The sequence below is a fragment of the Moschus berezovskii genome, chromosome 19 (assembly GCF_049115385.1).
Source record: "Moschus berezovskii isolate FMDL1 chromosome 19, NW_MosBer_1.0, whole genome shotgun sequence".
Classification (NCBI taxonomy): domain Eukaryota; kingdom Metazoa; phylum Chordata; class Mammalia; order Artiodactyla; family Moschidae; genus Moschus; species Moschus berezovskii.
Window position 1 is genome coordinate 9,410,309 of NC_142478.1, and position 26,458 is coordinate 9,436,766.

A 26,458-nucleotide genomic window follows, 5' to 3' on the forward strand; every position below is an offset into this window, starting at 1 on the left:
TTATATTCCTTACCCAATCCCTGGGCAGTAACATGTTCAGAAAACTTATTTAATTAGCACAGTTTGAACCCCTTCTCCTAGAGAAGGCTTCCTATTGATTTCCACACTTCCAATTTCTCTCATCTACTTTCAGGCCAAACATTCCAACTCTTGTTTTTCACACCAACTCCCTTTGCTCTTTCCTCCAAATATCTTCTCAGCACATCCAACCTCTTTGCTCTAGTTGTATAGTTCAGTTCAGTTCAGTGAACTCAGTCATGTCCGACTCTTTGTGACCCTATGGACTGCAGCACACCCGGCTTCACTGTCCATCACCAACTCCTGGTGATGCCATCCAGCCATCTCATCCTCTGTCATCCCCGTCTCCTCCTGCCTTGAATCTTTCCCAGCATCAGCGTCTTTTCCAATGAGTCAGTTCTTCGCATCAGGTGGCCAAAGTATTGGAGTTTCAGCTTTAGGATCAGTCCTTCCAACGAATATTCAGGACTGATTTCCTTTAGGACAGACTGGTTGGATCTCCTTGCAGTCCAAGGGACTCTCAAAAGTCTCCTCCAACACCACAGTTCAAAAGCATCAATTCTTCAGTGCTCAGCTTTCTTTATCGTCCAACTCTCACATCCATACATGACTACTGGAAAAAACCATAGCCTTGACTAGATGGACCTTTACTGGCAAAGTAATGTCTCTGATTTTTAATATGCTGTCTAGGTTGGCCATGACTTTTCTTCCAAGGAGCAAGCTTCTTTTAATTTCATGGCTACAGTTACCATTTGCAGTGATATTAGAGCCCCCCAAAAATAAAGTCTGTCACTGTTTCCATTGTTTCCCCATCTATTTTCCATGAAGTGATGGGACCAGATGCCAAGATCTTATTTTCTGAATGTTGAGCTTTAAACCAACTTTTTCACTCTCCTCTTTCACTTTCATCAAGAGGCTGTCTAGTTCTTCTTCGGTTTCTGCCATAAGGGTGGTGTCATCTGCATATCTGAGGTTATTGGTGTTTCTCCCAGCAGTCTTAATTCCAGCTTGTGCTTCCTCCAGTCCACTGTTTCTCATGATGTACTCTGCATATAAGTTAAACAAGCAGAGTAACAATATACAGCCTTGACGTACTTCTTTCCTGATTTGGAACCAGTCCGCTGTTCATGTCCAGTTCTAACTGTTGCTTCTTGACCTGCATACAGATTTCTCAGGAGGCAGGTCAGGTGGTCTGGTATTCCCATCTCTTTAAGAATTTTCCACAGTTTGTTTGTTGATCCACATAGTCAAAGGCTTTGGCATAGTCAATAAAGCTGAAATAGATATTTTTCTGGAACTCTCTCGCTCTTTTGATGATCCAACAGATGTTGGCCATTTGATCTCTGGTTCCTCTGCCTTTTCTAAATTCAACTTGAACATCTGGAAGTTAATGGTTCACGTACTGTTAAAACCTAGCTTGGAGAATTTTCAGCATTACTTTGCTAGTGTGTGAGATGAGTGCAATTGCGTGGTAGTTTGAGCATTCGTTGGCATTGCCTTTCTTTGAGATTGGAATGAAAACTGACATTTTCCAGTCCCGCGGCCACTGATGAGTTTTCCAAATTTGCTGGCATATTGAGTGCAGCACTTTCACAGCATCATCTTTCAGGATTTGAAATAGCTCAACTGGAATTCTATCACCTCCACTAGCTTTGTTCGTAGTGATGCTTCCTAAGGCCCACTTGACTTCACATTCCAGGATTTCTGGCTCTAGGTGAATGATCACACCCTCGTGATTATCTGGGTCGTGAAGATCTTTTCTGTATTGTTCTGTGTATTCTTGTCACCTCTTCTTAATATCTTCTGCTTCTGTTAGGTCCCTACGATTTCTGTTCTTCATTGTGCTCATCTTTGCATGAAATATTCCCTTGGTATCTCTGATTTTCTTGAAGAGATCTCTAGTCTTTCCCATTCTGTTGTTTTCCTCTATTTCTTTGCACTGATCACTGAGGGAGGCTTTCTTATCTCTCCTTGCTATTCTTTGGAACTCTGCATTCAAATGAGTATATCCTTCCTTTTCTCCTTTGCCTTTTGCATCTCTTCTTTTCACAGCTATCTGTAAGGCCTCCTCAGACAACCATTTTGCCTTTTGCACTTCTTTTTCATGGGGATGGTCTTGATCCCTATCTCTTGTACAATGTCACGAACCTCCGTCCATAGTTCTTCAGGCACTCTGTCTATCAGATCTAGTCCCTTGAATCTATTTCTCACTTCCACTGTATAATCGTAAGGGATTTGGTTTATATCCTACCTGAATGGTCTAGTGGTTTCCCCTACTTTCTTCAATTTCAGTATGAATTTGGCAACAAGGAGTTCATGATCTGAGCCACAGTCAGCTCCCGGTCTTGTTTTTGCTGACTCTATAGAGCTTCTCCATCTTTGACTGCAAAGAATATAATCAATCTGATTTCTGTATTGACCATCTGGTGATGTCCATGTGTAGAGTCTTCTCTTTTGTTGTTGGGAGAGGGTATTCCCCAGCACATTTTCTTGCCAGAATTCTATTGGCCTTTGCCATGCTTCATTCTGTACTCAAAGGCGAAATTTGCCTGTTACTCCAGGTATCTCTTGACTTTCTACTTTGCATTCCAGTCCCCTGTAATGAAAAGGACATCTTTTTTGGGTGTTAGTTCTAGAAGGTCTTGAAAGTCTTCATAGAATCATTCAACTTCAGCTTCTTCAGCATTATTGGTTGGGGCATAGGCTTGGATTACCGTGATATTGAATGGTTTGCCTTGGAAATGAATAGAGATCATTTTGTCATTTTTGAGATTACCTCCAAGTACTGCATTTTGGACTCTTCTGTTGACTATGATGGCTACCACTTCTTCTAAGGGATTCTTGTGGTATAAGTGCTCTGCTTTCTCAATCCTTGTCTGTTCCTTGTCACATGCTCTCCTTTCAGGCCACTCCTTAAGTTTCTGTTAAGTTCCCACTTCCTTCCAGTTCAAAACCTACCACACAATGTGGAAACCAGCCAGTATGAGAGATTTGGCTGTTCTAGGTAAAACAAACTAATCACCACCCCACTTACTGTATCTTTAAACTGAGGAGCACTGCATATCTGAAGTATTGTCATGGGATAAATAAATGCCATATTTTAAAAAATTCCCTACAATGCCTGCTTAAGTTGGTGCTGTGTAACCTATCATGAGTTAAGCATCATCCTTACTTCCTTAGAACATGCTGGGTGTGTAATCACTAGTGCCGGCGGGTGGGCCGTGGTCCACAGCAGCAGACCCCCGGCCTCTTCCTCTCTGTTCTCAGTTTCATTGTGATGTGGACAGTGAGGACTGAGATGAGAAGACTCTTTTAATCTCCTTTCTGTAACTCAGCTACATTTCCACTTATAGATCTAGCCAAAAATCGGTCCATAATTCCTCTGGACAAGCTCTTGTTTCAGATTAACCTTAACTAAAAAGCATTCTCTGATTCTTTCAGGAATCTGACATTGCTGGTCAGTCAGGAGGTTCTGTGCGAGGACCCCCAAGGTTGCCACCCAGGTAGGTAAGCTTGGGAAATCGTCTAAAAAGTCAGTTAAAGAAAATCTAATGACTCCGAGACCAGACTTCTTTCCCCATGTCGTTGGCCTTCTATCTTTTTTTAGAAATAAGTCACAAATTTACCGAGACCACTAGCCCTCAGTCTCTTTCTGACAGCAGGTTGTAGGAATCTCTGTTTCCTGTTTAACACAGTCTAAAAACTCACAGAGCACACACACAAATCTCTATTGTTGTTCAGTTGCTAAGTTATGTCCAGCTCTTTTTGACCTCATGGACTGCAGCATGCCAGGCCTCCCTGTCCTTCACCATCTCCTGGAGTTTGCTCAAACTCAAGTCCGTTGAGATGGTGTTGCTATCCTATTTTCAGAACTAGCTTTCTTTGTTTTAATCTGAATTAGAATTTTAATAATGATTCCTAAAACATGAACATTAGAGTTTGTTTTTCCCTTCCTAATCATCTAGAAGACCCCATCACATCTACATGATATCTTATTATAAGCTTTTCATCTCAGGCTTTGGTAGAAAGTGCTTAGTTTTCTGAAACAGTCATGGTGTGTTTAAGAGCAAATGGGGCCTTAGAGAGCTCATGATAGTAAATGCTTGTTTGTCTTGAACTAATGAATCTCTAGTGCAAGATAAGAGGAAGCTGGAACATCATGGCATTTCTTTTAATAATATAATGTTTAATGCAGCAGACATTTGCTGAAAAATAGCATACCCTGCATGTTTCAGTAAATGGTGTTACATTAGCAGAAAGCTCTGTGTGTGTGTGTGTGTGTGTATGTGTGTGTGTGTGTGTAAGAAAGGACAAAGCAGAACCTACTATCAATCAAACACTGACCCACAGCTGCCACATTTAATTTCAGGCCTGTAAATGGAAAAGTCATACCAGCTCGACAGCCTCCTCCCAAGGGGGCCCCTGAGAGACCACCTCCCCCTAAACTTCCAGCAACCAGAACATCAAATAAAAAGCTGCCTTTTAATCGGTCTTCTTCTGACATGGATCTTCAGCAAAAACCAAGTAACTTGACACCTGGACTCTCAAAAGCCAAGAGTCAAGTCTTTAAAAATCAAGATCCAGTACTGCCCCCGCGCCCCAAACCAGGACACCCTCTCTACAGGAAGTACATGGTAAATGTAGCTTTTAAAAATGGTTTTGTTCCAGAGGTTTGTCCTAAAGTATATATAAGACCCCTGTTCCTTAGAAAAAGTTGGTGAGACAAATGTGTAATTGCCCCTTGATGCTAGAGTGCTTTAGACAAGTAGGCTGTGATAAAACCTAAGTCTTTAAAGCACAGTTTCATTATTAGGAAAAACATAGGAAAAGGAAGAAGGGCAGACAGGGTTTGCAACGTGCTGTCTGGCTTGACCAAACAGAAACTCTGAAAAACCTGACCCAGGAGCTTATACTGATGGGAGTATCTGACAGATATTATATTCACATCTCAGTGTAGTTTATATCTTATATCTACCTTGCCCACAGAGTAAAATTTGAAGTGAAGTGGAAAGAAAGTTCTTTTTGAGTTTTCCCTCATTTTCCACTTTTTAAAACCTGATTCTCATGGTCCATTTAATAGTTAGCAGTTAGAAGTTTTCATCAATAATCAAGATAGTTGAGATATTAATTTTGTTCTCTGTGAATGTTTTTCTTATCCTGTGACCTTAAGCCTTTGTCTTTGGAGTTGATGTGTTTCCTCTACTTTGGTCAGGTTAACCTGATGAAATCTAGATCAAATTAAAGTGATAAGGAGCAGGAGTGTTGGCACTTTTTAAACAATTGTGCAACAGTAGCTCTTAACAAGAACAGCATTTATTCATTTCATATTGTTCTACAGTTCCATCAATGAGCTGGAAATTGTTCTCATTTTAAAAACCATTTAGGATTTTTTTCCATCTTCTTAAGGGAACAATATAAACAGATATGAAGGAGGTAGGATATTCATATATATTCATATTAATTTAAACTGATAAAATTTTACTTGGGATAGGGTTAATTAAAAATAATAAAAGCAGCAGTTGATGTGTTGAGTACTCATGAGTCAGGCATTGTTTGAAGCACTTTATATATATTAAACAACTATTTGTCCCTCGCATCAACCCTGTGAAGTGGATACTATTATTATGTCTGTTATGCAGATGAAGAAAACAGTATTCAGAGAGATTAAATAGCCTGTCCTGGATCACAAAGCCAGTAATGGTGGAGCCAAGGTTTGTACACAGATTGACTGGTCTAAGCCCATGCTCTTTACCATTAAGCCAAACTAAGGAAATCATGTTACAGGGCTTCCCTGGTGTCCAGTGTTAGGACTACTGCTTCCACTGCAAGGGGTGCGGTTTCAATCCCTGGTCGGGGAACTAAGTTCTCACAAAGCCCAGCCTGTGTGTCCAAAAAAGAGAAAGAAAATCATGTTACTAATTGTAAAGTCTGTACTTACGTTGGCTGTTCCATGTTAAGAGCCTCATTGCGGGTATCAGATTTTGCTTATCGGTCTTAGCATAGCTATATAATGTCAATAAAGCATTTGAATAACTTAAAAGTGAAGTGAAAGTGAAGTCTCTCAGTCGTGTCCAACTCTTTGCGACCCCATGGACTATACAGTCCATGGAATTCTCCAGGCCAGAAAAGTAAAGAAATTAAAAAATCAAAATGATGATATATTAGAGTAGTATGTCTCTTTACAAAGTAACTCCTTAAACCCCTCATCTGTCCTGTGGCTGCTCCACCATTAAATTGCTCCCCAGGGTCACCTCTGGCACCCTGACGCTCTGACAGAGCTGCTGGAAGCCACCCCATCCTCCCTGCCTCCTAGGGCCGCACCCTTATGCTCTGTGTCTTGGCTCCCTAGTGCAGCCTCCCTTTCCTTGTTGTACACGAGCTTGTGTGATCACATCTCCTGGGTGCACCTTTTGTATTGTACAGCCCTCTGACCCGTGCTTATCAACCGGAATTTACCAAGGCAGGGAGCCGAGTCCTCTGGCCAGAATAGGCGACAGACGTAAAAGCCATTCTAAGATCAGAGAAGGCTGAGTGACCAGGAATGGCTGAGGTCAGGCAGTGAAATGGGTTTAAATAGACACTTGCACCAGAGAGACAGCAGGGAAAGAGATTAAAAGCAGTCTGTCCAGTCCCACATCAGCCCCCCTGGACTGCAGGCTGTGAGGTCAGTGCCGAGCATTCACCCTTATGATGGATGCTCTGGGAACCTGGTGAAGTGGACCTTCCTGGTTGTGACTGAAGGGGCACCTTAGGCCGCCTTCAGCCCCTGAGTCCTGTGGGCTCAGCCCCAGGCCCCCAAGAACTCTGCGTGTCCTGAGAAGCGGCAGCCCCGCCAACTAGATCCTGAGCTTGCGAAAGCTGAGTGAAGAGTTTACCTGCTGGAAATTATGCTGCAGGCGCGTGTGCCAAATCCCCACCCAATCGGCCTCTTAGGACGCAGTTATTTGATTATGAATAATCCTTTATATTGGCTTATGTTCAAGCTGTCTGTGCCACATGGAATTGCCAATGAAGATGTCATCCCACAAAACCCTGGAGAACTTTCTTGTAAGGTAAAGTAGAGCTCCTTCTTTACTGACAAATTTTTAAAAAAATTTGCTGGCCTCTGTTACTGTTTTACACATTATTAAATGCTTTAGGCTCCAAAGATTAAAATGTGGAAAAAGTAATAATGTTTTATTAAATAATAATTGCTTCAGAAAGTGGTATCGTACCTTACAGCGTGGGGACGTCCTGGTGATACTGAAGCAGGCAGAAGGTAATTACTTGGAGTGCCAGAAGGGAGACGATGCCGGCAGAGTTCACCTGTCTCAGATGAAGATCATCACGCCACTTGATGAACATCTTAGCAGCAGACCAAACGTGAGGAATTAATACTGTACCATCCTCATACCACACATGGCAGCACATTTCATAGAACTATTAATTATAGCTCATCCTCAGGTTTTTATTAGCACGTTTATTTTAACCAGAGTAAAAATTACAGTAGCGTTTTATTCCATTTTAAGAATAAATTACTTCTAAGAGACTTTCCACTGACATACTAATCACTTTGATACAGAGTGACTACCATGTGGTTTGCCTTCCTCGTATCATGCTGACTTACAGCTCCAGGACACTCAGTCATTAATTTTCAACTGTGAGAGCTATTTACTTTTGAAATAATGTAAATACATTTACCAAAGTACTAGAGATTGGTTTTCTAGCAGAATGGATAATTATTTTAAGGAGGGCCCTATAAAGGCTGACATTAAAAAACTTCCCTGTAAGATTTAAGATGAGTATAGACCTTGTTTCTCTGATCATAGCTCATAAAATAATGAAATGTTACAACACTCTGAAGTCACTATTTAGGCCTAACAAATCTGTGGAGCCTAGGAGAATACAATGATTATTGAAGGTCATTTGTTGAGCAAGAAAAATGCCACTGAACAATTTATAGAGGCATATTTTTTAAAGAGCTGCTTGGGATATCCAGTTAAATTTTCACTCTCTGTTAGGTAATGTAGCAAACATGAAAAATGAGACCTATCAGTCATTTAAGCCAAGTTAAAGTGTTTGGTTTGTCATTCATCCTAGTTTTCATAATCTCATCCAGTTCTTCCTGGAAGGCAGTCTATCATTTGAGGTGTGCTAAGAAACTAAAGATTCGAATTTCGGAGAGCAGAGAAGATATGTGTTATGCTGGCTACAGCTGGAATGTTGAAATTTCTGACTTCAGTTCACTGGGGAAAGTTCTTCTGTCACTTATTTTCTCTTTGTTTTGAGGCAGCATTACCCATCTGTCACCACTGTTCTTCCTCTCTTTTGAACACATTGGTGGGTAGCCATGGGGATTGTACTGTCAGAAAGCTTTCCTTGATGAAAAATAAAAGCCGAAAAAATTACAAGTTGTTCTTTTATAAACATTCACGGTTTTGTTACTTGGAACATTACCTTACTCATGGTTGTGCCGTAGACTTGCAGAAAGGTGACCACCAATGACCCACAGCTGGTGAAACCTAGGTGGGGTCTCTCTTAGGCTCTGGGTCATGGCTATTACCCTTTTCAGAAAAGTAAAACCTACTTGAAAGCCTAGTGTGAAGGTGAGTATCTCTTAAACTGTGTTACACTCTCCCCTGCCTTAGTCAACGGAAGACATTGCACGTTATGAGTTAAGGCTGGGCTGGCTGAGCCTCGCGTGGTTCTCACACAGCTGCGGGTCTCAGTTCCCCTCCCACCACTGGAGGCAGTGATCTGACCTCTCTGAACCTCATTTTTAAATGTGTGAAATAGATATGAGAATCCTCAGAGTTGATTATAGCATTGATTTATCGTTATGATTCCATTTACATGAAAGTTCAGAATAGGTAAATCCAGAAGGTAGATCAGTGGTTGCCCAGGGATGGGGGAAGGGTGAAGGGGAGTGATGGCCAATGGGTGGGAGGCTTCTGGAGGGATGATAGATACGTCCTGAAGTTAGATTGTGGTGATGGTCGCACAATTCTGTGAATATGCTAAAATTAGGTACACTTTAAATGCTTAAATTTTATGGCATGTGCCTTATATCTCAAAGATCCTTAAAAAATTAAATGAGCTAATTAATTTAGGTAATTTAGCACCTATAAGGTGCTTAGAATAGTGCATAGTGGGCAAATAGTGTATTCTCATTACTCATTAGTATTAGCTATTATAGTCATACTAGAAAGAACTTTGAAATATGTTAGATTTTCCTCCCAGATACCCACTCTAATGGCGTGTTCCTACCCCTGAGTTGTTCCTACCCCTGTGGCCAGCCCCGTTCGCCTGCCCTCTCACCCTTCACCTGCCAGGCCAAGGTGATGAGCAGCATCAAAGGAACAGCCATGCACAGAAGACAGGGAAGGGAGAGCGGGAGGCACAGGCTACTTACTGTCCCACTTCTACCCTGTTTGGCTGGTGTGTAGGCCATGGTCCATCTGCAGGTCCATGTTTATGTTTGGTGACTTCACTTTCTCCAGATGTAAAGCCATCTAGCCTAACACCATTTATTGGAGCAGTCATCCCTTTGTCTACAGATGTAAATCAGAAAAAAAATGAAAACCACACATAAACTAAATTGGGTAAATAGTAATTTTTAAAGCCCCTCTAGGCTTAATATATCTTATAGTTCCTTTCCACAATCCCTGAAATTCCCATTATGCCCATTTATTTAAGGAAAAGCACTAAGCAGCCTCTGAGAAAATGTTGGTGTTGCTTTGGTAAAGTAATACACCACGCTGCTTTAGCCCTTCCTGTATTATGTTCAGCTGAAGTGAGAGAAGGCAGTGTGCCTCCGCAGCTGCCTTACAGTTGATTCAGAAAAGAGCTGCACAAAGGAGCTGCAGGGCGGACGTGGAGGGAGTGGACTACGACCCCTGAGGTCTGACCACCTGAACATCATGGTCGGGAGAGGGGCAGTCCCTGATGGGCAGGAGCCATTAAAGGAAGAAAGATGAGAAAGGCACAAAAAAATCACTTTCATTTAAGAATCAAAGAAATTAAGTTATAATTCCAAATAATGTCCATCAGTCAGATTGGATGATGATGATGATGTGGATAACAACTGCTTATCATTAAGAAACAGGCACCCTTCAAATTTGGCTTCTCCTCTGGCCAGTCTAAGCATCTGGTTAGATGGGTGGAGAATATTGAATTCTCTTTGCTAATTTACTTAGAATTACTATTGAATAGACCATTCAGATTAAATAGAAAATCCAGGCCAGGCATGGGAGGTAGCACTGGCTTTCAAATTAGAGAAGGCATTCAGTTAAGTGGTAATAAATGAAATGGATTTTACTTTTTGTGAATTATACTTTTGTAAAAGTCGTTAGCTCTTTTCATTACAAAAGGCAAGAGTGTAAACTGTAGAACTTCCTTCTTTTTCCATCTTAATGAAGAGAATACTTTCAAGGGCTTGTTCTTAAGGTTTAGTCCTGATCACAGTTTATGGAAAAAACGATCCTTGAAAGGTAAAGAGGTAAAAATGACTACCTCAGGGTAGAATAGATACTGCTTTAAAAAACAAAAAACAACCAACAAAAGCTTAAGTTTAATTTCCTTTTGTTTACTCTCTCAGTTTAAGAAAAATGCTGGGGGGTATCACAATTGAGAGTTATTTCTCTTCTCTGGCAGGGACTCACACCTTTTCCACTTGGTCATAATTCTCTTGTTTGGCTCAGCTGTGTGATTTGCATCTTGTACTCATAATTGTGTCAAGAGGAGCCCAATGAGGGGGGAAAAAAAAAGGTCTCCGAGTGAATAATAAATCCAGCATCCATCATGCACACTCCATTCACTGCTCTGTTTGCTCCCTCAGGACCCAAGCTACCCTCAGAAGCCTGTTGACAGTGGTGCCCCTCATGCTGTCGTTCTTCACGATTTCCCAGCAGGTACGGACATAGATGTTAAAGTGGTAGAATCTTAGGATCCAAGGTCGGGCATCCTCCCAAGGTTAACCTCTCAAGGACATCTGTCTTCACTTTCTGTACCGATGGATCCCTGGACTGGACAGGTCATCTTATCCATCACCCCACCTTCAGGAAGAATTGACTGTACCCAGACATGCCAGAAAGCTTACCTGCATACCCTTGCTTTTGATACTCCCTGTGAGAGAGAGAGAGGAGAGAGTGTCCCCCTTACACAGGAACACATAGCAACTTGCCTACCAGTTGGAAACTCTTTAACTCTTTCCCAACATAATGAAATTAATTCAGCTTTAAAAAGTGAAGTTCTTTTCTGCTAAGGGTTGTAAAACCAACACACATAGCTCAGCTATTACTGATGAAGTAAAAATAGACATTTTTGTGATCAATTTTTAAATACTTTTTATGTCCAAGGCTTCAGATAAAATAAATTCCAGATTTATTTATAACCTTTTTTTTTTGTCCACTTGGTAGACTGATTTTTATTTCAGTGTGAGTAAATTTATATGCTAAAGAGCTGTAGGACTCCCTTAGTATTTTGAGATTGAAATGATTTTTAAGCATGGTTGAGAATCATATGAATATTATACCATGTCTATAAAATTTTTTCATTGTTAAAATACGTATTCAGCAGACGTTTATACTGGCACAGGAAGAATCATTGGCAAGCACAATGTTTTGTGTGTGTGTGTGTGTGTGTTTTTAAGCATTCCCTGTCAGTCAGTGCCTGGTAAAATATCTCATTTGATCTTAAAAGGGGAAACTCATAATAGCAATATCCAGAAAAAAAATTTTTTTAAGTCACTTCAATTAGTATAATCTGTTCTCAGAATCGGTAGAACACACTGCCTTGGTGTGCTCTACCTTACTCAGCTCTGCAACCAGGGTAACTGATCATACATCATTATCATTTCATCGTACAGAGCAAGCTGATGATTTGAGCCTCACTTCTGGAGAAACTGTTTATCTTCTGGAAAAAATAGATACAGATTGGTACAGAGGGAAATGTAGAAACCAGACTGGTGTATTTCCGGCCAACTACGTCAAAGTGATTGTAAGTAGGCTGTGCATGTTGAAATTGGTCACATATTCAGTGGAGTCTATGTAATTTACAGTTTGAAAAAAATAACCAGATGCCTAGATTCTTGGCTTCTTGTTGTGTCTCTTCCATTAATTCATTTAGTATTTGAAAAATTCAGAAATAAAGGTTTGTTCAACTAGATATTGGTTAATTATTAATATATTATGGAGCATTAGAACTTAATGCTTAAATGCTATCTGAAATCCTAAGGTAAAAAGCTACTGCAGGTCCATTGGTGAATCAGCTATTCTTGGAGGGTTGATAAGCACTGGAGGGTATATGTTAATTCTTTGAAACAGTCAGCAAATAAGAATTAACGATACTGGATTGTCCTATAGGAATGTTTGTCCTCTGAGGTTATGGTACCACTTCTGTTTTTCTTTGGAGTGTATTTTGTTATTGATTTCTTTCATTCTTTCCATTCCCATTTATTTCCATCTTTAAAAAAAAAAAAAATATATATATATATAGGATTTCCCTGATGGTCCAGTGGTTAAGAATCCACCTTGCAATGCAGGGGACAAAGGTTCAATCCTTGGTCTGGAAAGATTTCACATGCCTTGGGGCAGCTAAGCCAGTGTGCCGAACTACCAAGGCCAAGCTCGAGAGCCCATGTGCCCCAGCTGCTGAAGCCCACGTGCTAGACCCGGTGCTCCGCAGCAGGAGAAGCCAGCACTGTGAGGAGTCCGTGCACCGCAGCTGGAGAGCAGCTCCCACTCCCTGCAGCTAGAGAAAGCCCGCACAGCACAAAGACCCAGTACAGCCGTAAATAAGTAGATTAAAAGATTCTTCTTTTAAAAATAGATTTGGCAATACTGAAGTACTTTCACTGAGGGGAGTGGTTTTTCACTTAATAGTTTCAAATCTGACTGGGAAATATTAAAGTGTCAGAATTTTACACACCCTCACAGCCTAACTGGTGAAAGCAGACCGCTATGGTAGAGCCCTGAGTGTTAAGCCTGGGTGGCTGAGAAACATAGAGATGAAATAAGACTGCCACGCGAGCATTTATATCAATGGGAAGAGAATGACTCGCTTGCTGATACAACTTATTGATACTGAAAAATATCAAAGCTAGCTTAAATAATTGATCATTAACCACTTATTTGAGGGGGGAAAGCAAATGATTTTCCATTACATCAGAAACTTAGCAAACAGACATAACAGATAACTTATATTTTTCAAGTATAAATGAGGTTGAGTCTCTTGAATTACAAAATGTGGGTCTTACAGGTTGTCTGATATATAAATACCCTGATTCTTTGCAGAAATCCAACCACATTCTCTAAATTAAGAATAATGTTGGTTTTAGCACTCTTCCTCATTTTGCTTCTGCCCAGTGTAGCAGTACTTTAAAAAGCACAGTTACCACACTGAAATCAGTCACACTGCATTTGCCACATTATTGGTGTGTTACTTCTAAGCCTGCAAGTTTAAAAAATTGTTTTAAAACTTCAAACTTTCAGAATTCATCAAGAAGGGCATTGATTTATTTAATGTAAACCTCACAGCTTTAAGTCGTTTTCCAACAGTGCATTATGGTCAAATATTTCATCACAACTAGCTCTACTGAGCCTTGTAGATGAGGTATTATATAACGTGCTCACCCCTAGATGCTCCCTAAGTGCTAAGTCCTCTCCTCCTTCCCTACTTACAGTGAAGGGGGTAAAAGGGCCCAGAGTTGTGAAAATGGAGAGAATCACAAGTTTGATTAAAAGATTTTATTTGGGGTCGTGGAAATATTGCAGAATTCTACCAACTCTTTGGCTAGGTGTCTAGATAGTACCTATGCCTAGTTTCTGTGCTAAGCCCTCCTCACCTGATGTTTTCGACTTAGGGGATATGAGATAGAGAGCCCCAGTTAGGAGGGAACGACATAATGTGCTTATTCCAGCAAATAAGAGGAAGATTGATTGGCTATACAAGGAGGGCCACATCACAAGTTATGGAGTTTTTTCAAAACCCAAATTCTGGATTTCATACCTTTTTAGCATCTATGGTATGTTTTGTCGATTTAATACCTAGCTAAACTGGTTAATCTCAGTTATAAATTATGTAATTACTTAGCCTTAAATTTATCTTATGAAAATCTGAAATAATACAATGTTGCCTTGATTTTTGTCTTTACTAGATTGATGTTCCAGGAGGAAATGGGAAACGGGAATCCATCTCATCTCATTGTGTTAAGTAAGTTTTACTTTTGCACGAAATACAAAGGATGTGAGCATTTATATTATAAAGAATTAACAAGCTTAAACACTTCAGATGCATGATTATTCAGATTCTCAGTATGTCTTTTTAATTATGAGGAAAACAACTTGTTTAAGAATTCTAATGAAATTGCAGCGTGCTGATAGTAGCAGCCCTCTGCATAGAGGGCACATAGACAGCCTGTCTGTCCTGGTGCTTCCCGCAGCCTAACTTTGTCTGAATAGAGAGATTGCACCATCCGTTGCATTTTGTGTTGGCCTTCGGTATTTATCTACCAACTGATTTCTAGAAAGTTCAAATATTTTTGTCATAGTGTTAGGGAACCATTGACCAAAACCACCTACCTTGATCAGACATGATGATAACCACTTGAACAAGTTGTCTCACAACAGGAGGTCCCAATAAGAAGCATGAAAACTAACTGGGAGAATTTGGGAGAGGCTAAAAAAAGGAGGAGACGCCTGCCCATAATATGTCTTATAAAACTAACTGGAAGAATTTGGGAGGGGCCAAAAGGAGGGAAGAGATGCCAGCCTATAATATGTCCCGCCAACCTCCCAGAATCCTCCCTGATGAAATCCATCTTGGCTGAGCAATGCACACACCACTAGGAAGGACCCTGAGTCAGAGACAACCAGGAGACTAACCCCATTACAATAAAACTTGGGACTGCCAGCCGTGTGGCAGAGCAGTCCTCCTGGGTTCCCTTACCCTGATGCTCTCCACCCGGGCGCCCCTTCCCAATGAAGGTTCTTGCTTTGTCAGCACATGTGTCTCCTCAGACAGTTCATTTCTGAGTGTTAGATAAGAGCCCACTCTCTCCTCCAACAATAGAAAATATTTAAACCTAATAGAAATATAAAGTCTACAGATCTGCAAGGTATTTTGTATTGTTTTGTTTTTGAGAGGACCTAGAAGAAAGTAATGGAGAAGGAAATGGCAACCCACTCCAGCATTCTTGCCTGGAGAATCCCAGGGATGGCAGAGCCTGGTGGGCTGCCGTCTATGGGGTGGCACAGGGTCGGACACGACTGAAGTGACTTAGCAGCAGCAGCAGAAGAAGAAAGTAAAGGAAGAGTTAATTTGGAGACCTTTCCATGAATTTATGTATCCTTTTATGCATCATTGTAACTCCTTTGTGATTTAAAACATTGCCACAATGCAACTTTATATTCCAGCTAAATGAGCAAATTAATAGAATTCAGTACCTCCTGAAGACTGTAAACCTGTCTTTGAATAGGTCAGACATAAGAAGATATGCTCTCTGAGGACTTCAGAAAATAAATGCAAAGGTTATCACAAATAAGAAAACTTCTGAGGCCACAATAGTTTAATTCTGTTTCAGGTTTAGCTTTTCTCCTGTTTTTAAGCAGTGTTTACTGTGTCAGCAGGTTGAATTTAAAGTGGGCTTTCATAGCCGTTGATATATTGACCTGACTTAAATCAGACTTTGATTGCAGCCAGTACCAACCTTTTCTTTTCAGGCAATTGCCTCTCCTTAGTCATTGCCATTGAAACTTCCTTTCTGAAGCCTCAAATCGAAGGTTTGGTATACAATCATGTCTTCGAGGGATGCAATTTCATCTGTTTTTATCTTATTATCAGTCGGAATTGCAGATCATTTAAGGATTGTTCCGATTCTAAGAAATGAAGCCTTTTTAAAGGAGATACAAAAATCATTTTAAAACAACAGTGTTAGGTATGAGATTAAATGTTATAATATGCCGAGTGTGTTTTCTTTGAACCTCCTAGTTTTGAAGACCATTCATCTATATACAGAACTCACTGATTCAGCATGTCTTAAGCATCTACCCTGCCCAGCTGATGCCCATTGCATTTCTGCCATGGAAGTTTGATGTCTTGCCCTGAGATCCTCAGGGTTAACACTTGTAAACTCAGTGCATTTAAGACTGAGAGGGTTCAGACTCGGCCCTGGATTACTGTGGCCCAGGGATACAAAATCATGGAGACTGGGGAGAGTCTGTCATGAAAAGGTGATCAAAAGATATGACAACCTAAACCAACCACCAGCTGCTTTTCTGGCATTCTGCATGTACTGGAAACCTTGACTTTAGCCTTTCTGAGTGAAATAGGCTTGTATCTACAAAGTAAGGACTGTCATTTAGAAATGTAGCTTATTCTTTTTCATGGAAATTTTAAATTATGCCTAGTATATCTTGTTCCAAAGTAAATACAAAATAAATATTCACTGAAAGATTAAATGAGGGTTTCCAGGCATTTTGAAAGTTAGTACTGCCTAGTTTAACCCACAAATGTGATCTTCTTTCTTCAGAGGCCCAAGGTGTGTTGCTCGATTTGAGTATATTGGAGACCAGAAGGACGAGTTAAGTTTCTCAGAGGGAGAAATTATTCTTCTTAAAGAGTATGTGGATGATGAGTGGGCGAGAGGAGAACTTGGAGACAGATCTGGAATCTTCCCCCTTAACTTTGTGGAACTCATTGAGGATCATCCCACCTCTGGTGCAAACGTTTTAAGTGAGTATCGAGAAATGGTTTTTATTGTGTACTATCCTAATTCAAATAAACCAGGTAATAGGTTAATATTTATGTTGCATAATAATCCATATTGCCTTTTAAGGTAGAAGGAAAAATGATTTTTAAATGGTATTCGTCATTTTGGGGATAGTCATTATCGTGGCAGTCTTTCAAAGAGCTGGTTTTTGTGTTTTAGATAATTAGCAGTAGCTTCATATTTTTTTACTAAAGTCTCTCAGTCATGTCCAACTCTTTGCAACCGCATGGGCTACACAGTCCATGGATTTCTCCAAGCCAGAATACTGGAGTGGGTAGCCTTTCTCTTCTCCAGGGGATCTTCCCAACCCAGGAACTGAACCAGGGTCTCCTTCATTGCAGGCGGGTTCTTTACCAACTGAGCTATCAGGGAAGCCGTTCATATTAGCTGTCAGGGAAGCTTCATATTAGAGATGGCAAAAAAAAAAGAATCATCAACTTTTAAACAGAAATGGCCTATAGAGTATAACTAATGCATTTCCTCTTTCAGTCTACAGTAAAGAAAACAAACCCAGAGAGGGTAGTTTGTACTAGCCTGGCAAAGCTAATAGTCAGTACGTGAAGAGACTGGTCTGGAATCCCAGACTTTTTACTTTCCTCCAAAAGATTTTCCCCAATGCTGTGTGGTCTTTACATCTGAAGTTTTGATTTTTCTTTTAAAATATAGGCACAAAGGTACCACCAAAGACCAAAAAAGAAGACTCTGGTGCAAATTCTCAGGTAGGCTGCTTGAATAGATAACTGTGGTGAAAGCCAAGTTTTATCTCTGGGAAGACTATTAAAATCATAATTATCAATAGAAGTGTTTAATTTTTTAATCCATGTAGCAGATATTTGAGGTAAATAGGTGATTAATATCCTTCTTGCTCATAGAGCTCATCATACAAATGAATTAGAAAAACATATAAACACTGATAAAAATTAACGAGGAAAGAGACATTATTGGAATATTCATGAAAGAGATAGTATAAGTGGCTGATAGTAAAAAAAGGTTTGTTTTGTTTTCTTTTTGGCTGTGCACCTTGGTTCCCTTTCCAGGTCTCAAACCCACACTCCCTGTGTTGGGAGCACAGAGTTTTAACCACTGGACCACCAGGAAATTCCCTAAGAAAGTTATTTCACCTTACAGTAATCAAAGAAATGCCTTGTAAGGAGACAGTAAAATACCATTTAACATATCTAGTTAAACAAAGATTCAATACAACAACAGCAAACAAGTAATTATAGGTATGTGATTGTTAAAAGAGGAGAAGTACAGATTATTGTTATCATTGTTTTTATCTCTCACTCTAAAGATGAAAAATGAGACAAGGTTTTAGTCACAAAGATGGTCCTAGTGGTGTTATTATAACGTGAAAAAATTGGAAATAACCTGAATATGCCCATTACTGGGAAAATGTTCTGAGGCCATGAAAAACTAGATTTGTAAAGTAAATGTCATGGGAGGAAAACATATAGTGAAACTGAACTTACAGCATAAAAAGACGAGCAGGAAATGTGTTTAAGTTGTTAACATTCAGTTTCCTTAGGCGGTTATTATTGATAGATGGGTGTTTTTCCCATTCTTCGTACATTACCAAACTTGCCAAATGTTCAGGAACACTTGTATTATTTTTATAATGGGAGAGAGAAAAAATGTATTAAAATTTTTAGTGTTTAGCATGACTTTAGAAGTGTTCAAACTGGGTAGGAATGTGAGTGACTTCCATCATTTTTTGTGACAGATTTTAGAAGAGTGAGCCCGAAAGGGTCATTGTTTGTCACAACATGAGGGGTCATTGGGCTGTGTGTCTCTCGATTCTTTCATCCCCCCACTGATCGTCAAACAGGAGAGAAAGTGACCACAGTTCTTCGAAAGGAAATGTTCACATGGTGGCCACTATTTCCCAGAAGTGGCAAGTACTCTTATGTAGAGTTGGTTTCTCAAGTGCAGGAACAAGAGGATAGGGTTAAAGTTTTTGCTTATGCTGTTGTTTTTCTTTGAAGCCATCAACTGCTGAGAACTTAAGATGTGCCAGGCACGTGCTGAGCAGGCTACATGCATTACCTCGTTTGACCCCATGTGAGCCCTAAGATGAAGCTGAGGCTTAGCGTAGTGAAACGTCTTGCCCTGTGTTAACTGGGAGTGACAGAACTGGCCTGGAACCCAGGCCCATCTGGCTCTAAGCTCTTGATCTTAGTGTAATCCTTGCCTCCCTGCTTGAGCTTCTTGAACACAGGGTCCCACCCGCGTTGGCAGAGACTCCTTGTCACAGAGCAGCACCTTCTTATGATGCATTTGCAGCAAAAAGCATTCTTGTTGGAGCATGAACCATCATGCTAGGTGGTTATCCTGCCAGCCTTGCAGCGAACTGTGACTTGTAAAATTAGAAGTGTGAACTATGAGGTCTTGGGCCATGGCGTCCGATAACCTCTCAGCCAGGTGGTGTGCTCAGTGCTTAGTCATGTGCGCACTTGTGTCCAACTCTTTGCAACTCCATGGGCTGTAATCCACCAGGCTCCTCTGTCCATGGAATTTTCTAGGCAAGAATACTGAAGTGAGTTGCCATTTCCTCCTCTGGGGATCTTCTCGACCCAGGGATCAAACCTACATCTCCTGCATTGCAGGCAGATAGTTTATTGCTGAGTCACCAGGTAAAGACCTGGGAATTAACAGACTGCCCATTCTGATCCTTCCTAATTTAGGTAAAGATCTTCACTGAAAATTATATGCTTGGAAATTCCCTGGCAGTCCATGGTTAGGATTCTGGGCTTCCAATATCAAGAGCCTGTGTTCAATCCCTGGTCTGGGAATTAAAATCCCACAAGCTTGTAAAGCAATTATCCTTCAATAAAAAATAAATTAATAAAAAAAAAATCCCACAAGCTGCACTGTGTGGCCAAAAAAAAAGAAAAAAGGAAAATTATATTTTTTTCCAGAATGTTTTCTTAGTGTCATAAATACTATATACAAATATGATAAGCTTTTATCTAATTTTTTAATGTAACTAATGTCATAGAGCATGGGCTTCCCAGTTGGTGCTAGTGGTAAAGAGCCCACCTGCCAATGGAGAAGACATTGCAGAAGACACAGGTTCAATCCCTGGGTGGGAAAGATCCCCTGAAGGAGGGCATGGCAACCCACTCCAATATTCTTACCTGGAGAATCCCATGTACAGAGGAGCCTGACATGGGGTTGCAGAGAGTCAGACACGTCTGAAGTGACTTAGCACACACAATGTCATAGACCATAATTAGAAAGAAAATTTTACTTAAGCATTATATATCCCTTAAAAGCAAAAGTCACAAATTTTATCACATGTCAAATCACTGGAAGCTTTTGTTTCTGAAACTCGTGAGTGACGTTAGGTATCGAGTGATTTAAAGTGGCCCTCAGACTTTGAAATGTTATTACCCCTTAGTTTTTTTGCCACCACTTTTTAAGCTTTGTGAAAATTAATCTGAAACAAAATTTCACATTTCTTACCAAACTGATTTGTAACAGGAGAACAATCTTTGTGGAGAATGGTGCGAAGCTCTGCACAGTTTCATGGCAGAGACCAGTGAGGACTTATCCTTCAAGAGGGGAGACCGGATCCTGATCCTGGAGCGAGTGGACTCCGACTGGTACAAGGGCAGACTGCGGGGCCGAGAGGGCATCTTCCCTGCCGTCTTTGTGCGGCCCTGCCCAGGTACCACCACTGCCCGGGAGGCTCTTACCCTCGAAGGGGACCCCAGGACCTTTGAAATAATACAGATTTCTTGTCCATCTGGCCATGCTCAATTTCAGTTGTTTGCCTATATTTGAAAGTTAATTCATAAGGGTATGCAAACTTTCTGCATATAATTTGTTGAAGTTATGGGGGAAAAAGAGATAAAGATACCTTTAATCAATAATGGCTAGTTTTATCTCCTGAATATATTGTCTATAATTTTTTTTTTTCTGCTAAGAGAACATCCTTCATCTTTTTGCAGGTTAAAATAAATTCAAAATTAATTGAAAATATTATGTCCTGGAAATGACAAGGGGATTTCTTCAAATGTTTGATTTGTGTTTTAGTCAATGTCTTTCTATGTATTTGAATTTTCGGTGTCTTCATAGCTGAGGCAAAAGGCGTGGATGCATTATCACTGAAGGGGAGGAAGGCCAAAGCCTTGTATGATTTCCATGGGGAGAATGAAGATGAGCTTTCCTTCAAGGTCAGAACGTGTTTCTTTTTGTAACTGCATTAAGCAGCTGTAAATTTTGAAATGTCTTCCACTGAAGGGTGAACACTTGCATGGAGTATTGATCATTGATCAAGAATGAACAGAGCTCAGACCCTCGTTCTTAAGGAGAGATTAGAGATGTGACTGGGCAAATGTGTGTTATCAGCAGGTCATTTAGGTTCTTAAAGTCTTACTGATATTGCTAGACCCACAGTTGCCTAGCAAAGTCCTTATTCCTCCGCTTTATGACATGCGATCCCACTAATGCTGGCGGTTTCACCCGAAGCCCCAGTGAAGGATGGTCCTCAGACTTCCCTGGTGGTCTCCCGGTTAAGATTCTGTGCTTCCACTGCAGGGGCCACGTTTGATCCCTGGTTCAGGAATGAAGATCCCATGATGCCACGTGGCTCAGCCGAAGTAAAGCAGGGATGATCCTCTGCATGGCCCTTGCAGCCTGCCGCTACCACGTCTTGAAATCAGTGGGGAAGTCAGGTGGCCCCTAATGCAGCTGGCCTCTGCAGCAGTGCCTCACAAGGCCCTGGAGTCTTGTCCACAGAGATACTGAATAGACTTTAGGGGAGTGATCCCAAAAGATTAAGGTACTTTGAGGAGGGTTTTTTTAAGAAGCCTAAAGCCTAACCTTAATCTTAAACAGAATACTTGCATGATCCTGTTTCCGCCTCCACAGGTGGATTGTGCTCAGAGGAAAGTACCCAAGGTAGTTCTGTGGTATTGAGCCAGATGCTGTCAGAAGAGTTGTCAGGCAGTGGGAAATTCTCCATCGTTGGAGATACTCAGAGCAGGGATGCCACAGAGGGAATTAAAGTATCCAGGAGTGATTGGACAAGATGAGACTTAAGACAGTGGGCACCCACATAAGGTTTACCCCTGTCTACAATAAAATGAGGAAAACAGCGATGGCTGGGCATGTGGCGGCTTTAGGGGAGTTATGGAGAAATGTGGGCATGCTGAGATATGTTAGTATAAGGTTGCGAACTTTTCTGTTTTGTGATGGAGTTTACTTTCTTCTGAGGGTTTCTTTTTTATATTAAAATGTCATTTCCGTTATAAAATATTACCAGTAAATGATACATATTTCTTATGCAAAGTTATAATTGGTAACCCTATATGTTTCTTTCTTTCTCTCTTTAATTTCTTGGTCCATAAAATCCAAATACTTAGAAACTGTTGCCCTAGTCCTTTTCAATCTTGAGAGTCAGTGGCTCAAAATTAATTCCTTTTATCCTCAAGTATAATGTTACTACAAGTGAACCCTCTGGATTCAGACTTTTTGGGTATTGTTTTGGCCTTCATTTAGATTATGTCAGTATAATCATCCAGAAAATAGGTTGTCTTCAGGCATTTTTACAAATGCCTGACTGTAAGCAAAATAGTTCTAGAGTTTTTTAGTTAAGGGATGCTGTACCATTTTCAGTATTGTTGATCATTAATATTTTATTCAATATCCACAGAAGATTAGTAAATAAAACTTTTTTAAAATTGTCCCAGCTCTCAGAAAACAGATATGGCATATATGTATGTATGAATCAGAGCTAAGAAAAATAGTTTTAGTCAAGGATTATAATTTAGGAACCAGAAGGAACTTATAACAGAAAATTTGAATGCCAAAATTTTACATATTTTAGCAGAGTAAACTAAATTAATGACATTGGATAGTCAGCATTTTCCCTTTCCATTTTCCATTAAGAATGGCCTTAAATCAAACCAGTTTTCCAAAGGGTGGTGTCCTAGGGCTACAAATAAATCCATTTAACCTGATAAAGATATCCTTAAAAGTAGCCAGGGTATTCTTGGACCATTACAGAATCTTAAACCCAGGTTCCAGGAAGTGGTTAGAAACCGTAAAGAACAAAATAGTTTCAGGAGATAATTTCAAAACCTATGTCTTCATCTGTTGAGATAGTATAATTCACACAGGAATAAGACACACAACCCTTTGACCAGCCCAGTGAAGACAATCATGTGCTGAGTCAGGGACAGGAAGAATGCAGTTTGATATTTAGGCCGTGGAGGAGTGGAATGCACCAAATGGTAGAGGAGAATACCATTATGTGGAAGAATAAATGTAGAGTACAAAATGCTCAGGAGGCTGAGAAAAGGCAATTTTAGTAAAAACCTTTCTAAGTAAAAAGGTAGACTGTATAATGTGGTAGCCTCATGCCTAATGGTTAACATCAGTTTATCCATTATGATTCCTGGATAGGCCCTGGGATCACTCTAGATTTGAATCCTCTTTCTACCGCTAACCAGACATGCATCACTGAGCAATCACGCAATCCCTCTGAGCTTCAGTTTCCTTTTCTATAAAATAATCTATAAAAATATTTCTCAAACATGGGGAAATAATAGGACTGCAGTATTGTTTAAATGAGTTAGTTTTCACTATTCTTAGTTTGATAAAAAATAAAAATAAAATAAATGGGTTAATTCCCATAAAGCACTTAGAAAAGGACAAGGCACACATCCAGTGAGCATACAGCTCCCTCTCGTCACCAAGTCTTTGCGTGTCACCTTGGATGAGGCCTTCCCAGACTGCCCTGATGCGATGGCAGCTCACACTTTCTGCCCTCCTCTGCTGGCTCACTTATTCATCTCCCAACTCTGGAATAAGGTCTTTCTTCCTTGCTGTAGCCATAGTGCCCAGAATAGTGTCTGACACGTAGTGGGTGCCTGATAAATAATTGTTATTTGGGGAAAAATTTTATATATATATATAGTTATGTTAGCTGGTATTTTTATTTATTAAAGAAGACTTTTAGATTAGGAGTGGTGAATTTGAGGGACACAAGATACAACCTGGAAATGCAACAAAGGTGACAATGACAGAGGGTTTGAGGAAGAGAAGCAGCTTAACATGTGTACGCTCAACAGAAACTTAATAATTATTTTCAATCCCTGCTTTCCTACAGGCTGGAGACATAATAACAGAGCTGGAATCTGTCGATGATGACTGGATGAGTGGAGAACTGATGGGAAAATCTGGAATATTTCCCAAAACATACATTCAGTTTTTACAAGTTAGCTAAAGGTGATGCTTGACTGTGCTCCTTGGCACAAAAACTCACTTGAACTCTCACTTTGACTATCAGATATGTTTTTGCACTATTTTTTTAAACAGAAAGAAATATCGATGCTGTATACAGTATACTAGAATTTTCTGAAAGCAGCAAACATCTTGATTTTGTAGTTAGCTTTCACTCACATTAGAAATGTGTGCATGGAAACCTATAGGACATCAAGCAGGAGCAAGGCAGGCAGACCCTTCCCCCGGCAGAGCGTCTGGTGACAGGGCAGTACTGGGACACTTACAAGCGAGCAGTGCGCTTGGACGTCTGTGTTCATCAGCACGAGTACAAAAACTGTGCTCTGCATTTTACACTTCAGTTTTAAAAGAGGACATTTGTTGTTCCACATGCTGTAACTCTCAGGCGATGGTTGGTAACCTAAATTTCATTTTTGACATTCAAATTAATTCTAACAGCTTGAGAGCATTATCCTTATGACCAGGGCAAAGCCTTGTTTCAGAAGGGAGTAGTTCATTGACTAGTGGAGCCTTGGTGAGCATTGTCTCCACTAAATTCCTGTTTGCAGCTCACAGTCACCAAATGCTCCTGTGTTGCCAGATGTTTTCCCTTTGTCCCCGTGTCTGAAAGTGGTTAAAATTTGATGCATCTTAGTCATAAGAACCAAAACCACCCTGAAAAGCCTTGCTATTTAAATAACTCTTTCACATACCTGCAGTACTTCTTTCTTTCCTCTGTGTATACTTTATGTTAACAGGGTTATTATAAAGCACATGTTCTGATTCTGTAATCATTCTTTTGACAATTACTGGTACTCAAAGAAAAATTCATTTTCTTTGCATTACCCCAGTAATATATAAAAGCTGTGTCTTGTTACAGTGGTACATTATGAATCACATATATATATCTCAGAATACAGAGCAACTGTTAAGATGGGAAACAATGCCAAACCCGCAGCCCATTCTTCCAAATATAATCAGAGCTAAAAATAATTTGAGAATCTGAAGGCTAATACTTTTGGGGTTGTTTTTTTACCCCCCGAGCTCATCCCTGCAGTTTTTAGAGTAAATAAAAAACCACTTTCCTGCTATCCATTGTTATGCACTCCAGGCTTAAGACGAAAGTCTTAAAGCTAAAAAGTTGTGAAACCGAATCAATTACAGCTTATGGGCTGAAGCCAAATATATTGGTTGAAGACAATCTTTCAAAGAGATCAGTGGAATAGAATTTCATTGGAAATGTAAAACACTTTCCTAACAATGTTCATAACTTTCTTCTGTTTTTGAGAAGAGTTTCATATGCTGGGCCACTTTTTTGCTTTTGTTGTAGTTTCCATTGTCCGAAAAGTTAGGCAGTTAAGTGATGAAACCATTATGTGAACACCATGTGGGGTTCCGTAATGGAGGAGAGACTTAGCTTGTCTTTGATTAAAGTTCATTTCCCAGTATATGGTTACAATTGATTTTGGGATATGGGAGCTGTTTTTTTTTAAACATATTTTGGGTATAGAAGATGGAATAAAGAAAACTGGTCAAATATCACCCAGGAGTAATTTCATAAGAAATGGATGGATGGCTTAAAGCATTGTCTCAACTAAATTCCTATTTGCAGCAAGCTTGTATAACAGCAGGAAGGTGAGACTCGGGGGGACTGGGCTAGGGCATGAGGTATATTTCTTTGCCTGTGTAATCTTAACATCTTACATCGAAAATCGTGAAAACCTAGCTTTATTGGAGAAAAATATTCTTCTTGAATTTTGGCCTCTGTCAGCAGAATGATAAGTGCAATAGGTGTATATCTACTTGACACTATAATAAACTGAACTGAACTTTTCAAAGTCCTTTTCTCTTACATACTAGACTGAGGTTTTTGAGAATGGAGATGATATCTTAATCTTTTTACCTCTAGCTGTTTGCACCATATAGCTCAATAGAGGCTTGTTGGTTGGCTGGATGGATGGATGGGGATAACTTTCATGTAACAGTGATACTGTCTTGGAGCCACTGTGATCCAAATATCTTTCCTCATTAACTTACTGACAAAAAACTTTGTTGAAACAAACTTTGCAGTCATATGTCTTCCACTCCATCATGCTCCATTTTTGCTTGTCGTTTATCACCTACTCAACTGATGAGAAGTAAACATGTGGCATGGTGTAGGTTTTCATAGGCACTTTCTTATACTGTATATTGATTGAACATGACTTTTACACTCAGTGAGTTTCATAGTGGAGAAATAGAAATGTATTCTTGCTCTTTTCAGGAATTTCAGTTGAAAACCTAATATTGTTCATCCAAGCCACTGCAAACTAGGATCTCCAAATCCTTTTTCTTTGGTGGGTAAAACTAGAGGTCATTTAATATGTTATTCTTACCCTTTTGAACACTAAAAGACAGCAGATTTCTTTAAAAGATGCTCTAGCTTATATGACTGGGGGTGGCGGGGGGTGGTGGTTAATGTCA

The 26,458-nt window shown here is 40.1% G+C and overlaps 1 protein-coding gene across 5 annotated transcripts in view; it reads left to right on the forward strand.

Annotated features, from left to right (window-relative positions):
• The window catches only part of SH3D19 (SH3 domain containing 19), a 210,245-nt gene extending 184,412 nt beyond the window's left edge, over positions 1 to 25,833 (forward strand). For all 5 annotated transcript variants that reach the window (XM_055405613.2, XM_055405617.2, XM_055405618.2 and 2 more), the window contains 12 exons: positions 3,460 to 3,521; positions 4,388 to 4,652; positions 7,002 to 7,070; positions 7,240 to 7,380; positions 10,835 to 10,907; positions 11,864 to 11,994; positions 14,153 to 14,208; positions 16,526 to 16,728; positions 17,432 to 17,484; positions 20,249 to 20,435; positions 20,846 to 20,943; positions 23,883 to 25,833. In XM_055405613.2, coding sequence (XP_055261588.2) covers positions 3,460 to 3,521; positions 4,388 to 4,652; positions 7,002 to 7,070; positions 7,240 to 7,380; positions 10,835 to 10,907; positions 11,864 to 11,994; positions 14,153 to 14,208; positions 16,526 to 16,728; positions 17,432 to 17,484; positions 20,249 to 20,435; positions 20,846 to 20,943; positions 23,883 to 23,999 — 1,455 coding nt within the window. In that variant the 3' untranslated portion in view covers positions 24,000 to 25,833. The remainder of the gene's footprint in view (positions 1 to 3,459; positions 3,522 to 4,387; positions 4,653 to 7,001; positions 7,071 to 7,239; positions 7,381 to 10,834; positions 10,908 to 11,863; positions 11,995 to 14,152; positions 14,209 to 16,525; positions 16,729 to 17,431; positions 17,485 to 20,248; positions 20,436 to 20,845; positions 20,944 to 23,882) is intronic.
• The last annotated feature ends 625 nt before the right edge of the window (positions 25,834 to 26,458 follow it).